We start from the raw sequence: 17,188 nt of genomic DNA, 5'->3' as shown, positions 1-17,188 counted from the left end.
ATTGAAGATCTTGGCTAAATAGTCAGGTAACGTCAGGGTAGCTCAGTGTTCCAGTTTTGCATCCACTCAGATTGTGGGTGGAGCTTACTCCAGTTGTCCCAGTACAGTTATTCTTATACATGATTAGCGGAATGAGGTGAATTCTGAACATGATTGGCATAGAAAAAGCAAAGAATAAAATTCTAAGATATTTCTATTCAAGAGGATGGAAAAGATGGCCTTGGAAATTATAAAGATTTTATAGAAACAGTTTTAGAGAATCACAGAATAGTTAGGGTTGGAAGACATGTCTGGAGGCCATGCAGTCCAACCCCACTGCCAAGGCAGGACAGGGTCATCTAGAGTCACTTCAGGGGTTGAAAGCTTCTTGTGAAATTAAATATCTTAGCTTTACAGGGCTTTTGAAGTATCATTAATAAAATTCTTGGAAATGCTTTTCCTGTTGAAGAAGTTCTCAGCTTTTCTTTTGATCCAACAGTCTTTAAATACTTTTGTGTAGCATGTGTCATAAATAAAGTAAAATGCAGAGTGAGTGTCTTGGCACATTTGGACTGAGCCTGAATACACTGGTTCTTGCCTTTTTAGTGATTACATATAGGCAATGAAAATACTAAATCCATCTATTTAAAATATTAAAATGTTTTTATTTTCTATATTAAAAGCTGCCACTTACCAGCCAAGGTAGGTGTGATTAAATAACAAAAATTAAGTAAATAAAGAAAAAAGAGAATATTATTGTTGTTGTTAATATTTGTTCTTACTCTATGAATTTGGTTAATAAAAATACTGCAGTCGTTTGGGCTATAATCTATCCATCCAACTTCCATTTAATTTTCAGTGGTCAGTTGTCTGTACTAAACACAGTTCTTGAATAATGGTTTGTCAACGTTGTGTTTGATGTGCTTCAGGTTTTTGGTTGGTTTGGGGATTTTTTTTTTTTTTTTTTTTTTTTTTTTTTTTGGTAAGACTAAAGTTCAGTTAGAAACCTGGTTCTTCATCTCTAGGGTCATCAGTCCGTTGACTACAATGTTCCTTTTGCTGTTTTGAATGCCTACTTTATGTCTTTCCCACTGAAGATCAGATAAATAATACTACTGACATTCTGAATTCCATTAATGTAAATATTTGCTATATTGCTTCTTAAAAGTGGAGTATTTAGAGGCTATATTTCCTTTTGTTTGTCCTCTCAAATTACTCTAATTTTCTCTCCTGTAGAACAATCCATTTAATTTGAAGTTTGATAGTTACTTTTGTTTGAACTTAGATGGTATACTGAAACATAGACTTACGATAGACCAATATCAGGGTTGTAAAAAGGCAAATAGGGCCCTTGAATAGAACCCAGGAAGTGTATTGCCAGCAGAAAAGGGCAGTGTTATCACTATGGTGAAGCTTCCCCTGTAATAATAGCACTAAGAAGGGTGGATACCAGTCTAGAGAAAGTACAAAGTTTACCCAGATTGTTACAGGACTGGAGATTTACCTTACAAGAACAAATCAGCGTTGTTCAATTAGTCTGGCAAAGTAACAGCTGAGATGGATGCAATTGGTGGGTTTTCATATGTAAATGGAGTAACTGTAATAGAAGAGAGAAAGAGCTTTTAAAGATAGGTGTCAGTGTTGTTCCAGGAATAACTTGAAGACATTGGCTGTAAAAACATAATGTATGGAAGTCTGTAAAGAGATCATCACCCCAGAGGCATATGGTTCTGAAGCAGGTACATTGAGGAGGGAAGAACTGCTTTCAAGACAGCCATTTATGAAAATATGAAGTAATATGATTCTTACAACTTGAACTGTCTAGAACTATGTGTCTGAAAAGACATTTAATTTTTGTATTAATTTTATTCACCTTGTTGAAATTTATTAAAAAAAAAAAAGTTAGGCTGCTCTGAAATGCTAAGAGCTGGACATGCTTTCAGGTGTAATGTGTGTGCACTGTGGATCTTTTTCGGATGTGGAGGCTGAAGCCCTAAATCTTAAGGCTGAATAGTAATCCACAGAAATCCATTGTTACATTTTCGAATGATTTCTTACTCCTATTGACTTTGTATGTAAAATAAGCATAAAAGAAAGCGGATTTAAAATTAAGGTAAAAGGCTCGTATCTCATAGATAAAGCCAACTTTTCTGAAATATTAGGAAATTGCTTTTGGTATTCAAGAGAAGATTTGGAGGATTGCATACTTGAAAGCCTGTAAGATGCAAAGTGATAAGGAATATAGGAAGAACATTAGGCTATCTGAACGTGACTTTTTAGGTGTGAGTTTTATAAACCTTACACCTTCTGGATGTGCTTAAACTACTATGAATACACAGAGAATTGGCAAAGCACATATTTACATTCACTGCTATGTAGAAACCATTTTTTGGCAGTCTAATTACAAGAGAAAAATAATTTAGCACGTTGTTTTACTGCAGTTGATCTGCAAAATCTTATTAAGTTTCTCCATTGTGAAGTAGAATTCAGATTTCTGACACATATCTGTATCCTGAAATTGGTTGGGTGGTACAGAAGGAACTAGATGAAATTTTCTATTGCAAAGATGATTGGTAAATCTATAGTGTTTGGATTTGACTATAATTAGTTGTTTCATTAGATAGAAGTTCACTAGTACAGACAGGAAAAGAGAGATTAGTAATTGGAAAGAAAAATGTGGTTTCAGTAGTTGCCAGTGCATAAATGCTGTGTGTTTTTTGTAATATTTTTACTGCTATTGTTTCGCATTGTCTTCAGAAATGCCCATAAATAGCAAAAACATTGAATTGCCTTCCTTTGCTGTTGTTAGACTTCTATTTTATAACATTTTGATTCTAAAAAACTAATTAAAAATATGCTAATTTGTATAATAGTTTAAAAGTTATGTTCTGCATCTCTGATTTACTACATTCTTGATATTCTGGAAGAGATTAATGATGTTGCACTCGCATTAGTCAGGAGAAGTTCAGGATCATAAAATCAAGCTTTTCAAGTATCTGAGTAACTTAATTTGAAAGAAGTTTTCATATAATAGGTGACATTGTTCATCATTCTAGTTCTTCTAAATCATTTTTATAGAATGTATAGTGTTGTTTCTTGGTCAAAGACTAGAATCTAAGAGTAGTCAAGGCATCAGGTGGAAATCAGTGTTTTGAATAGAAGTGTGAAGATTTGAAGGGTTGGTGATGTTTTTTTGGAGATGTAAACAAAAAGAGACTGTAAGGTATTTGACAAGACAGTAACATTGCACTATAATTAGAAATCAGGTTTTGCAAAAAGGATGCTTTAGTAACACAAGAAGATGATTTAATTCTATGCTTTTCTTACATTTAAAAAATTTTCAAGATTTCAAAAGGCATGCCACCAAGAAACCAAATTCATTTCCTTTCTGGTTTAGGTGCAAAAAAATTGTAAAATATTGATGACACTGCCTTCACTGTTACACAGTAGGATGGTTTAAAACTAATCTTTGCTTCTTTTTTTGTTTAGGCCAAACAAATAACCTGAGCTTCCTTTCATTTCCATCATAAGTTATTACTCTTTCAATCCTTAAGGTAATCTTTCTGTAATGAAGTAAATACAATATTTCATCTGGACAAGAGGGTCTTCTAAACCGGTAAAATGTCACTTTCTTGTCTTCCTGAAACACATTTTTAATTTCTTAACACACCCCAACACCCCATGTACTTTTCCTGCACTTCTGAGCTGAGGACCGAAATAAGCTGATTTTAGAATTAGTACATGTTCTGATACATTTTATATAGGTTCTGGTGTTTAAAAGTCCACTGCACTAGGAACTTTTGTTTATTTGGTGCTGATCCAGCAGCTATATAGATTTTGTTTGTTGTTTGCCATTCTAGAACTGGGGACTCTATGTAAACTATTTTTTCAACTTCCTTCAGGAAAATAGTGTCTGACCTATCTAGTCAGAAAAAGCCTGGAAAGATGGCATGCTTTTTATCAAACAGTTACAATTTTTTTCTGCTGTTTTTTTCTTTCTTAGGAAGGTTCTACTAACCCTAGAAGTAAACGTTGGGTATCACAGTGGGCCAGTTTGGCTGCTAATCACACACGTCATGACCAAGATGACTTGAGATTGGAGTCCTCTGTGCCTGCTCCAGTAGAAAATGGTATTAAAAACTGTTCTTACTGTCATAATTTATGCTGAAAAACCTGTGAAAGGAAGAAAAGAATGATTATGTACTGTATTTAATCTGCTTTTTTACTCCTAATGCCCCAATTTCATGTAAGATTCTTCTGTTTCATTGAGCAGAAACAGTATAAAAACAGGCTCAGCAGTAATGGTATCTACATGGCAGTTGAGTGCCAGTATTACACTGAATGTTACTAAAACAGGAGAGTTTATAAACTGTTTAATATTAGAGAAACTTTCACTGAAATACAGTTTGGGTTGATCTGCATAGTGTATTTCTTTCCTTACATTTTTCTTAGTCTAAATTGGACTTCAGCGATTATTAAACAATCCAAATGATTATTAAACAATCCAAATGATTATTAAACAATCGAACCTGAGAGACTTCACCTGAAGCATAGTATCCTTCCTTATCTTGGAAATACAGAAGACCTTTGATATTTCTTGAAAAACCCAGAAACTTTCTCTTTAGCACTGAACAACCTTATCTCCCTTTCTTGTGAGTGCCAGATGTTCAGGGCATGTCTCTCCATGGTTTAATTATTCACATTTCTGATTTTGAAATAGTGTATTCTTTAATATCTACAGTCTTGACTATAAACAATTTACTTGTCTTACTTCTCTTCTGTTTTTTTCTTCTTGCAAATTTCACATTAGAGGTTGTAATCATCTTTGGGAGAAGTTGTACAAAGAAGTTTTGCTTTTGATGTTGCATAATGCATATATCTGTACCAATGCACAAAAAGATTATTATCAGTAACCACTGCTTCTTTTGTAGCTTTTTCTCCCCTCATAAGCATTGAACTTTGCCTAGAATACTAAAAGTCAAAGGAGATGGAAAGGGGAAAAATTAAATTATCTCGTACGCACAGAATAATGGAAATCAAGAGCAGATTTTGCACTATTTGAAAGGATTGTGTACATTCAGGACACTTAAAATCATTGCTATTGAGACTGATCCTTTGGATGGTTAAGCAAGAGCTTTGGTGGTCTTTTGTTTTCTGCAGTGTTTTAAATGGTCACTGTCAGATGAGGCACTACCTAGGATCTTCTCTGGAGAGATAAAGTCTTTTTTACCATTGTGAGAACAAAGATAAGAGATACAGTGAAGTAACTACTGTGTAGTGCATATCTGTACTGCAAGAATTCTACAATACTAAAGGGGAAATAAAGCATTCAAAGCACCAAAGCACTAAAGCAACAAAGGTGTAATAAAAATAAAATTTAGTACGTACATCTAAAACCCAATTCAGAAAACATGTCTTGTTGACTTAGATGCCTGTATCTTCTTTAGAAATCTTAGTATTTAAATTTCACATAACACATATTTAGCCAAATATGATGCTAAACAACTCCATGCCTTTTCTTTTACTAAAGGCTGTTTGAAATTCACCAAGAAGCAAGTCACATGCTTATATATGTATAAAATATTTGATCTAGTAGGCATGTCTGAGAAAGGTCAATTTTCACAGACGGCAATCATATTGATTTTTATTAAACCTTCAATTTGTTTCATAATTTTCAAGAAAAAAACAGACCTCACATTAGAAAACCTTGCTTAGATTTCAGACGTACTTACTGTTTCTCAAATCAGTGTCTTAACATAGATTATAGGAAAAAAAAGCTGTGAGTCCTTTTGCATTCTTCATCAAAGGTTTGACACTGCAAAGAGAGAAGATAGATTGAAGAGCATGGATAGAAAGTAGCAGGTATACATACAGCATGATTGTTGATATTCAATTAATTGCTTAGAGGATTCTTTCAGAGAGAGAAACCCTGTACTCCAGTTCTTACTCCTGGAGCAACCAATGTTGGTGGCAAGCTGTGATAGAAAGACCCAACAGGCTATACAGAACAGTTTCTTATGGATCTCTCCTGGCAAAAAAGGGAATTGACAGATGTGTGTTACTAAATGTGTCACATTACATTGCAACAGCAGGCAAATGAACAGTAAAAAGAATTTTTTCTCTCCAAATATTCAAAGTCAGAGCAATTCATAGAGTGGAAAAATAAATTTTGGTTCCTAAAACAGTTATTCCTTGCAACAGTCCAGGGGATGCCCATGCTTTTCTGCCAATGGAGCATTCATTCTTTGTACACTGAGAATTCAGTGAAAGTACTTTGGCAGTAATACTGCATTCTTTTGATGCTTTGTGTATGTTTTCCATACATTTTTATACTAAAGTGTCTTGTTTGGGATAAAAACATTATTTTTGCTTTCTCAGTCATAGTAATTTTTTTTGTTAATCAGTGGGAATGTTCAATATTGCTGAGAAGTGTGTCCCAGCACTGCAGATTCTTGCCTGAGTGAGACGAGGCCTTGCAGGGGAAGGTTGTAGTATGTCCATGAGACAGACCTTGAGAGCTGTGGAATAGGCAGGTAGGGAGGAAGAAGGAGGATCTTTTTTTAGTAGTTTTGAAAGCTGGTCCAGGAGATGTTTAGGAATGTAAGACTTGCTTTCCACTTCCTGTTGTAATGGTGTACTGATTGAAATAACAGCGATTTCTTACCTATTTTAGCCTAGTGTGAGATCATAAAAACTTTGTATGATTCAGCTGGCTACAAGAGTTCATCAAATGTTTTTCTACATGTCTAAATAAAATTAATTGATCTTGCAATAGAGCAGAAGGATGGACTGATGACTTTTTCAGTTCTGATTTATGTTGTATTAGCTTTATGCAGTCTTAAACATTTAATCTTTCTATTTGCCTTGCTGTTGAATGTCTTCTCAAATATTTTTTCTCTTTCATTTTTAGATACAGACATCAGTGAGTCTGGTATTTCTGTTAGAAGTGCTGGTTCAGCTGCTTCCATGACCAGCCAAGGTGAGCGAAAGAGGAGGACACTTCCACAGCTTCCCATAGAGGAGAAAATAAATGAAAATTTAAAACCAAAAACTGTATCTCATCAGAGGTCAGAAATAGGTGAAAAGCAAGACACTGAACTTCAGGAGAAAGAAACTCCAGCTCGTGCCGCAGATGCTAAGTCAACCAGAACAATGAATGATCTTTCACCCAGAGCTACTGGAGACAAAGTGTTTTCTTTTCCCAGCTCTTCTAGTAAAGAGAGAGTTGAAACTGGCAGAGAAACTTCTGTGGTGAAACAAGCTTTAGCAAAAATTCAACAACAAGAAAGAAAGGAGCAAGGGCACTGGACACCCTCAAAATTATCCTCTACAAAATCTGCTGCAAACCAGATTGAGAAAGGTAGGGAGGAGATTGTTATGTCACCCAAAACTTTGGATAATCAAGAAAATGCTCCTGGACATGTTACAGATAAAGCAGAAATTAAGTTGGCACAGATTGAGGGAAAAAGAAGAAAAAATGAGGAAATCATTAGAGGACAAAGTCCTAAAGTGCTTGGAGGAGACAAAAAGGAATCTTCAAAACCCTTAGTGAGGCAAGGTAGCTTTACTATAGATAAGCCTAGCACAAATATACCTATAGAACTTATTCCTCACATTAATAGGCAGAGTGGTTCTGCTGCCCCTTTAGTATCTGCAAACAGGTTACGTGACAGAAGTGATTCGATGGACACTGATTCCAGTATAGATACAACACTCATTTTAAAAGACACAGAAGCTGTAATGGCTTTTCTTGAAGCTAAATTACGTGAAGAAAATAAAACTGATGAAGGTCCTGACACTCCTAGTTATAACAGAGATAATTCCATATCACCAGAATCAGATGTTGATACAGCCAGCACAATCAGTCTTGTTACTGGTGACACTGAAAGAAAATCCACACAGAAGCGGAAGAGCTTTACAAACTTATATAAAGATAGATGTTCCACTGGTTCCCCTTCAAAGGATGTTTTAAAATCTTCTACAGGAGCTAGAGAAAAGATTGAAAAGAAAACTAAGAGTCGATCTTCAGATGGTGGGTCTAGAGCTGAGGCTCGCAAAACTTTGCAATCCAGTGGAAGAATGAGGCAACCATCAGTAGATTTAACAGATGATGACCAAACATCCAGTGTACCTCATTCTGCCATTTCTGATGTCTTATCATCTGACCAGGAAACCTACTCTGGCAAATCACATGGGAGAGTTCCTTTTGCTTCAGCAGATGAACTTGTACATTCCAAGATGGAAGGAAAGTCAGCTAAATCAAAAACCTCTCCTGTTGGACTTGGGCAGTCTAGTAAATCTACCACTCTTCCAAGACCTCGTCCCACAAGGACTTCTCTCTTGCGCAGAGCACGCCTTGGTGAAGTCTCTGATAGCGAGCTTGCTGATGCTGATAAGGCTTCAGTCGCTTCTGAAGTGTCCACTACAAGTTCTACATCAAAACCTCCATCGGGGAGGAGAAATATTTCCAGAATAGACTTACTCGCTCAACCTCGCAGAAATCGGCTTGGCTCTTTATCAGCACGTAGCGATTCTGAAGCAACAATAACCAGGAGCACCGCCTCGTCGCGTACCCCAGAAGCCATCATCAGAAGTGGTTCAAGGCTGCTCTCAGGAGGAGATAGCACTAAGGTTTCTGCTAGAACTCGAGCCAATAGCATTTCTCGACTTTCGGATTCAAAATCCAAATCCTTGGCTTCGGCTCATAATTCTCCCTCAGGTATGTGAGATTATTTTAAATTATTTTGTACAATACTAGATGTTTTTAATGTGGATTTTTTTTAAAGAAACTGTTTAAGAAAAAGCTCTTATGAACCTGTTGAGTTTTAATTGATGCAGTCTTTTTCTTTGGAGTAGGAGGCTTCCATGGCAGGTTTTGTGGAGGTTTCTCATTTGAAATCATAAATGCAGGAAATAGTAATCCTTTAACTCTTTGGATATGTTTTTATCTTGAAGCTACTAAGACAGGACTGAACTGGGACAGTCAAATACATCAACTACCATTTGTTTTAGTGCAAAAACAGACCCAAGATCTCTTCACTCAAATCATGCTAGTAGAAGTTCAGAAGGTCAGCAACACTATTTAGTATATAGAAGAAATATTTATTTAAAAGGTAGGCTTAAAATAAGCATTCAGATTTTTTTTTGACAAGAATAATAATGTTGAAGTAATGAATTGAAAAAATATGTACTACCCAACTAAATATCATAAAGAAGTTTCTTTTAAAGGGTTTGCCTTATCTTGGATTATTTCCCATTTTGTGTTTGAAATCGTGGTGATTTATGATTTCATCATGATTTCCAGATCATGTTTATCTTCCTTGATGTGGTGGTTACTCTACCTTGTCTTACATTTGGAAGGAAAAATCTTTATTATCTATAAAATTTTAGCCTACTATTCTGTTACAAGTTAACATAGCATTCTTAGTGCAAGCAGTGTGAAAGCTGGTAGGTTTTTTTCAACAGCAATATTAAATATATCAAAATAAAATGTAATTATAAAAAAGTGAACTTTCTTGTGAAATGAGTATCTAAAATAAATGTCTGCTTGCTTTTAGAATTGTCATGCTACCAATCCACAGTCTCAGAATAAAATTAATAGAGTAGCTCCCAGTGTTGTAGTGCACTGAAATTTTCTACATCCCATTCAGACTTGATATAAATCACTATGATACCTAATTGCCCACACTTCTGCTGTCCATCTGTTGCTTGTATATTATAAGTGGACCATGTCAGGATTCTTAGCATTGTGTATTTCCCAGGTAGTTAGTTTTGCTGTGTCATTTATTGGCTTAATAGAAATTTCTGCTGAGATGCATTGATGAACTGTAGAGTTGACTCTGATTCTATGACAGGTGTCTACAAAGGCAGCCAAAACAGATGCCACATCAAATAAAAATTCAATCTTTCCTTGTAAGATATAACTGGAAAAGCAGCATGTTTTCAATTCTAATCAAAATTTTGAACTGATGAAGCAGCCTAAAAGATGGCAATGCTAGGATAAGAAAGTGTCAGTTAAGACTTCTATATGTTTATTTTAATCATGAATACAAGTTCACATTATGATAATGGTGATATTTGAAAAGGTAAAGCCCAGACATTTTGTCACTTCACTGCTTTTTGTTTTTCACAAAACTCTCTATGAACTTTTGAGTTTTGTGTCCATGTCAAGAATTGCAGGCTTCCTAAACTTTTCCCAAGTTGCTGCATTGGAATGATTTGCTGCTTCTGTTAAGGGAAGTGAGTGTATCTTTCTCTTCTCACTCTATTAGTCTGTCACTTCATTGTCTTTGCTAAATGTTCCTTTCCCCATGTCCCACAGTCAAAGTTTACTGTAGCTTGTATAAAACACTGTTTTCAAGAGAGAAAAGATACCATCTTCTCATGGATACCCCAACAAAATAAGCTAGGTAATTTTAAAAGACCATTGTTTGAAAAATCTACAGTAGTAATAGCTTCTGTCTTATAAAACTGTATCAGTTAATATATATCAATGGAGAAGCCTATCAATGGAAAGGCCAGAATCTGAAAGCAATTAATGAAGTAGTCAGATACTTTCAAAACAAAATCATCGCTAAATTAACCAATTAGGTCTTGTTACTGTATAAGTAAAAAATCTTATTACTGCTGTTTAGGATTTAGAGTTCTGAATTTTGTCTGTATCAGTAACATTATTGTATAATTTTTTATTGATTTAATTAGATTATACTTTAGGAAAATCTGAATTGTTTTGAAAGTGGTATAATCTTCTAGTGTATATAAGAGTATATTTATAAATGCATCTCCAACTACATATAGGCCACTTTAAATTCCTCAATTTAATTTTGTTTCTAGAAAAGTCAACAATTAATTTTGGTGCTTTTGGAAAGTACTAATGAAGTGCTTGACTAAAGCATGTCAGCTGTTTGAATATGTTTTACTTCAGGCACATTTAATCAAGGCATAACAGGAATGGATTTTCTTCTCTCCATGGGTGTAGAAAGACTGTAAAATGAATGATTTTTACTACTGTTGGGTTTGGAGTTTTGTTTCCTTTACCAGAGGACTAGCTGCTCTCAAAATGTTAAATATGTTCCATGGGTTATCTCATCAGAGGTCAGTTAATATAATACTACCACATTATAGATAGTAAACAGTGGCAGCCTCTTAAATCCAGCCTGTAAAGAGAAAGTTATTTCTGCACTTCCCAAATCAATGTTGAGCAAGAATAAGATGTAGTTTCTGGATTTTTTTATTGTCTTGTATTTCATGTGGATGAATAGCAACATGATAGGGTTAAAATTGTCAGAGCTAGCAGCAAATCTGCAATTTCAAGAATCATTTCTAATCCTTGATGCAGTGAAGTATTGCTTACTTTTATATGAAAGGGCAGGCAGATAAACGGAACATCTTGGATGAGAACTGTTAGCATTCAAGTTATTACCAGAGTTTTTCTGTGGTAGGAGGCTTGATAACTGAGAGCACTGTGAAGACATGCGAAGCAGAATTAGTAACTTTATAGCACAAGCAGTGAAAGGTCTGATCAAGGCACTGCATCATCAAACACTAGAGTGTGATCAATAAAAACAGAGGAGACCAAAGACCTACTTTCACAACAATGGAGAGAAATTGAAGATGATGTTACAGAAGGAGTTGTGTATCAGGAATACAAAGAGCAGGATCAGACCTTGTGCAGAGCAGCTAAGCTGCGATTGTAACATTAAGCTTTGAGTCAGAACAGAGGAACTTTGAGCATCCATCCGTGTTTGGCAGCTCTGCTGGCTTGCTGACCTAGCTGTCATTGCAAATAGCTGGCAGATAGGTGATCAAAGCTGTTGAGGTAACTGTGGGGGAAAGGAAATTGATAATGGAGAAAAAACAGCCCTTTCTAAGTACGTTTTGGAAGTGGATGCACCTTGAGAAGTCAATGCCTCAATGAGAGCAGAATATATTCTAAGTAGTAAAAGGAATGTATTCAATACAATTTATTCTCAGATCTTTGAAGCAAGAGAATGTTGTCCAAATCGCCAAACTTGCCAGCTTAATGGTTGTCAGGACATTATACTCCTCACAGAATAGTCACTAAATTATGTTTGAGTGCTGATTATTTTATCCAGGGTTTTGGAGGATTTTCTAGTTAGTGGTACTGATATTCACAGTCATTGGTGTCTGAGATAAGCAAATGCAAGACAGCTTTCAGAAATATACATAAACTACAGGGACATTTTGGGCCTGCATAATTTAAAGATGTCATTAAAAGCATATATATGCAAATATATAGCTACCTAACTGGGAAACATGCTTGGATATGATTGTCATGAACTTCACTTCGAGATTTTTACTGCTAGGCCTACAGTAACTTTGTCCTCATATTAAAGAGAAACACACTGATCATATGTAACACCCAAAATTTCAAGGCCTTAAAATTTAATGGTCTTTAAAATAGGAGTTTTATGATACTATGTAATGCTACAAATGATTGTTATTTCATTTCATTTCAGTTAGTATCTCTGAAATGCTCAAGCCTTTACAAAATTCAGTATTTTTGATTGAAAGTATAATCTTTTCCTAAAAAAGTGTGGGTGGAAAAGAGGACCTAAGTCTAATTTTATAAATATATTTTATTTAAGCAAATGCTTCTAATCTGAATGTTTTAGATTGAATTAAACATGATAAAACACTATTTTGTACACAGAGAAACCCAAGCTTGACCCAGACCCAGACCCTGATGTTGAAACTTACAGTGGTAGAGTACTAGAAATCAAATCTGTTTCTGATATTTCACTTCTCATTCAATTTTTAGTTTTTAAATATATTATTACATATGCTCATTGTACAGTGCTGAGTTGCTGAACTATCTCACTTGAGAAATTTTAAGATAAATTTTATAATTATTTTGAAGACTATAACTTGAACTTGGACAAAGAATTTAAACAAAAATGGATGAAAAAATGTGGGCCCAACTATAAATCTCTTTGGACTTTGGTCACACATTGCTTGCATGCTGTTGGTGGGAAAATGTACTTTTTCTGCTCATGTTTTACTTCCCTAAGATGAAACAACTTTAAAGCCTCCAGAATGAGATCAGAAAGTAATTGGGGAAACATTGTTACTTTCTACAATAAAGTTAGCAAATTTTTTTAAAAGTAGAACTAGACACAATTTGATACCCACATTTAAACCTGAAAAAAATATGCAAGCATATTTTTGTTTTCAGGAGTTGAAACTTCATTAGTTGTATGAGGGAAGGGATGTAAGCTTATACACCAATGTCATATTCTATATACCATAATCTTTGCATTACACAAAAATTACTTCCATTATTTGTTACTTAAATTCATACTGGTGTATACTTAATTTGTAATGTTTATTTTTTAATGTATCAGGACAAATCATTATTTAATTCTTGCCTTTTTTAACATTAAAAAACAATTTACATAATTTGGTTCTATTATTTTTCAATCACAAATAGGTTGTCACACAGTTATTTCGTTTTCTGCAGTACTTACAGAGCCTTATGAATATCAATTAATTTGGGGTATTAAATCCCCTGCAACAATTTAGCACGTTGTGGTGATAGGGATTTCTTTACACTTGGTGTTATCTCTTCCTGGTGGAAATGTCTGACAACAGCACATCTGCAATCCATTTTCTAGACTTCAGTAATTCATAAGGGGACAAGAGCCTCCTACTTAGTTCCAGTTCTCCTGTACTTCAGGCTGTCCTCAGCAACATGGCTGTATAATGCTTTATGTGCTGCATATCATAATATATACTTCTTTCTCTGAGGCTGCTTTTCTTATGGATGTTCTTCAGATTTTCATAACACAATTTTAATTTTACATATTCTTTTTTTATAAGAAAAAGAAACACATAAGCACAGAATCATTAAGGTTGGAAAAGACCTACACATCATCTCGGAATTTTGTGCTTTCCTTATGTAAGCGTGCATTCCAGGCTTGGTGCCAGCTCCATCCCTCCTTCATATCTCTTCATTTTCTTTTTTGTGTATCACATAAACCTTGAATGAAATTCGGGAAAAAAAATCTGCAGAGAAAGTGCAATCTGACTATATACTTAAATGTTAATGAATTGGGCCCTTGTTTTGTAATACAGTTTGTTTGAGCTCATATAGAATCACTGGCTTTTACATCTTACTGTACCCATCACTATACAAAGAGCATTAGTTTTATGTTTTTCTTAATAAATATTTTTTATTTAACACAAATTTTGTAGCTTTCTTTTAAAGATGTAGTAGATAAACCCTTTGTGAGGTACCTGGGGATGGATGATAAGTAGCTGTGTATTTTTGTGATGTTAATGAAGTAATGCTTTTTTTTTCTTATGAAAGATGCCATAATAATTATTTTTTAATAATTAAACTAATTTAGTAAGTGCAAGATGGAGGCGCTTTCCTACAGATTATGCTTCCACCTCAGAAGATGAATTCGGATCAAACCGTAATTCCCCTAAACATACCCGTCTGCGTACCTCTCCAGCCCTGAAAACTACGCGACTGCAGAGCGCTGGGACAGCAGCTCAAAGCAGCAACACATTCAAGCACAGGATAAAGGAGCAGGAAGACTACATTCGTGACTGGACTGCCCACAGGGAAGAGATAGCAAGGTGGGTTTGAAAGGAGTGCTCCTAAAATAACAGAGTTGGTACCCAAACACTTGTACAGGTGCACATAGAGGGCAAAGAGAGCTGATGGATTTTCTGTATCACTGCTTACTGCTTTCCTTCACTACTTAAAATTCTTCTTATGAGAGACTGGCAGACACAACACTCATATCACCAGCACATCTCTTTTTAGTGGAAAATGATAGTATCTTCTGATTTATGATAACCAAATCTCAGAAGATGAACTTTCAGTGGCATTATTGGGACTTGCAGAGGTACTTTGTGTATTTCCTGAGGCTGATGTGTATGTGATTTTTTAGTACCTTTGCAGATAGAGCTAGAATTTCAGATCAATCACAGGTGAGAGAGAAAAAAGTAAGCTTTGGAATGTGATAGACCATGTTCTCATTTTAATTTTTGATTTATCAAGACTATTTCATGTTAGGTACTTTCTGATTTAAGTCATGCATATTCACCAAAAAGTTGGGTTTTTTTTTTTTGTTGCAAGTTCATGAGATTAGTATATCAATACCTCTGCTATTGCTGGTACTACTCTGCTTCAAGTGAACCAAGGAAAACTTAGTTGCACATTCTGGTAGCCAATTATTGCCATATCATGCAACACCCAGGCAGTGAAAACTTCAGAGAGCTTGCACAAGCATGTAAATGCTATTTATTTCTTAGAAGTCAGTGTTCAGGTGCAAAGATTTTCACAGAATTTAATTTTGAAGCCTAAAAAAAGAAATATGTTTTCCTTTTAAGATTAATTTTAGTACTGTGGAGTATTTTCTTAATACTGTGGAAGTGTTTTCCTTAGTGATTAATTATTTTTTGTTTCCTGATTTGAGTAATATTTTTCAACATTTGTTTTTCTATTGTGATCTGTGCAAAGGGAAAATGTAGAGGCCTGAGAGGCACACAGAAGATACCTGAGGGAGTCTCACAGTATCTGGACAAATAATGAAATAAACATTTTCAAAATAATCTTCATAATCTTCTTTTCAGAAGTCTAAAGTTAGAGGTGGTTATAGGAAGGACTGTGTGTATATGGGAAAAATTATTGATAGCCTTAGCATATCAGTTCCTCCTGATAAATAGTACTGCTGAACCTCTTCTTGAGTGAAACTTTTTTATATGTTTTGCCCATCTAAGAGAGATTGACCCTGGACGTAATTCAGGATTCAGTCTAAACTCATTTGATGGTTAGGTTTGCAGGTTTTTCTCTTCCCTTGGGATTCTTACCCTTTCCTACATTGATGTATTGGCTTTAAAATTTTTTTAAAGTCTGTGTACTTATCCTACCTCTTCAGCTTTATTTTTAGTTGAAGTGCTAAGACACTCAAATCAGTACTGCCAAATTTTTAGGTTTAGGTAGAGATTTTACACAACCTGTGTTAAATGAGCTTATTTAAAGTAAAGAAGAGTAGCATTTAACATCTGAGAAATTCCAGGTTACTGTCATCTGTTGTCACTGCTTCCAATATCTTCTTTAGTCTCTGCCGAGAACACTTGCTGTAGGTCAGTAGTTCATACCTTCTGTTTCTCCATATCTTTGTTGTGATTCGCATTTTTGCTCCCTTGGCTTTAATTTTAAATTCTGTCCTTCTGTAAGATACTTTTTGTCTCTGCTCCTATTTCCTTGCTAACCACAAGCTCTATTATTGCCTACCCTGGTTTTTTTTTTTTTTCCATCCTAGCCATCAGTCCAGCCTCTATGTTCAGGATTCCGTTTACTCTATTTAGAGTTTTTTAAAAAATTAATAGATGGATATATGCTGTCATTAAAATTAGTTATTTATTTTTATTGTTGTTGAATAACTGATTAGATTGTAAGGATAAGCCTTTCATAAAATCCATGTGTAGCAGAAAGTAGTGTAGAAACTGTATAGCAAACATTTCAGGGCATCTGTATTACCCTCATAATTCCATGACTTACCCAGATTGCACTTTTCACAGACTTCATGATTTACAGATATTAATAAAATTGAAAATTTGAAAGAGGTGTTTAGAGAAACTTCCTGGAATAGCTAAACTTGATTTAAGGCCACTTTGACATGGAGGGAATTTACATCCTCTGAGTAATGGGAGCTTCATGAATATTTTATTTAAGGATGTTAAAGTATTTTTACAAAATCCACTGAGTCACTATAGGAAGTGTAACATAATAGACTAAGAAAAGAAGGTTCCTAATCTTCTTTTTCACAGTGCTTCTCATTTAGTGCTCTGTATTGTTTCTATACAGGAATGTAATTGAGGCTTGAACTATAGCTTACTGTCACATAGAACATTATTCCAGATTTTGTTTACATGACTGATATTTGACGATGGTAATTACCTACCAAGTTGCTTGCCATCGATGTTAGAGTTGTTTGTTCTGATAGTTCTGGAATTCATTTGAATTAATCTTTATATAGAGATCTGACACTTTAGGCAATTTTGATTTCTTGCTAAGAACTCAAATGAAGTGGTTGTTTCATGTTGAAGTATTGCTGATTTCTGTGAAGAGTTAAGTCTTCATTAATTGATGCTACTTTTGATTATGGTTTTAATGACATTTCTCTTCTGAAAAATTTGCTGATAATTGAAGTCTCCTGGTTTTATTTTCTTC

At 34.8% G+C, this 17,188-nt stretch overlaps 1 protein-coding gene across 3 annotated transcripts in view; it reads left to right on the top strand.

The window, feature by feature from the left end:
• Nucleotides 1-17,188, top strand: part of CEP170 (centrosomal protein 170) — a 92,674-nt gene that overhangs the window by 64,070 nt on the left and 11,416 nt on the right. For 2 of the 3 annotated variants that reach the window (XM_077782036.1, XM_077782035.1), the window contains exons 11-13: nt 3,983-4,109; nt 6,890-8,698; nt 14,349-14,583. In XM_077782036.1, the coding sequence (XP_077638162.1) occupies nt 3,983-4,109; nt 6,890-8,698; nt 14,349-14,583 (2,171 nt within the window). The remainder of the gene's footprint in view (nt 1-3,982; nt 4,110-6,889; nt 8,699-14,348; nt 14,584-17,188) is intronic. The other variant, XM_077782037.1, reaches the window with a different exon arrangement.

Source organism: Lonchura striata, chromosome 3, assembly GCF_046129695.1.
Source record: "Lonchura striata isolate bLonStr1 chromosome 3, bLonStr1.mat, whole genome shotgun sequence".
NCBI classification, from domain to species: domain Eukaryota; kingdom Metazoa; phylum Chordata; class Aves; order Passeriformes; family Estrildidae; genus Lonchura; species Lonchura striata.
This window is presented reverse-complemented; position numbering and strand designations above follow the sequence as displayed.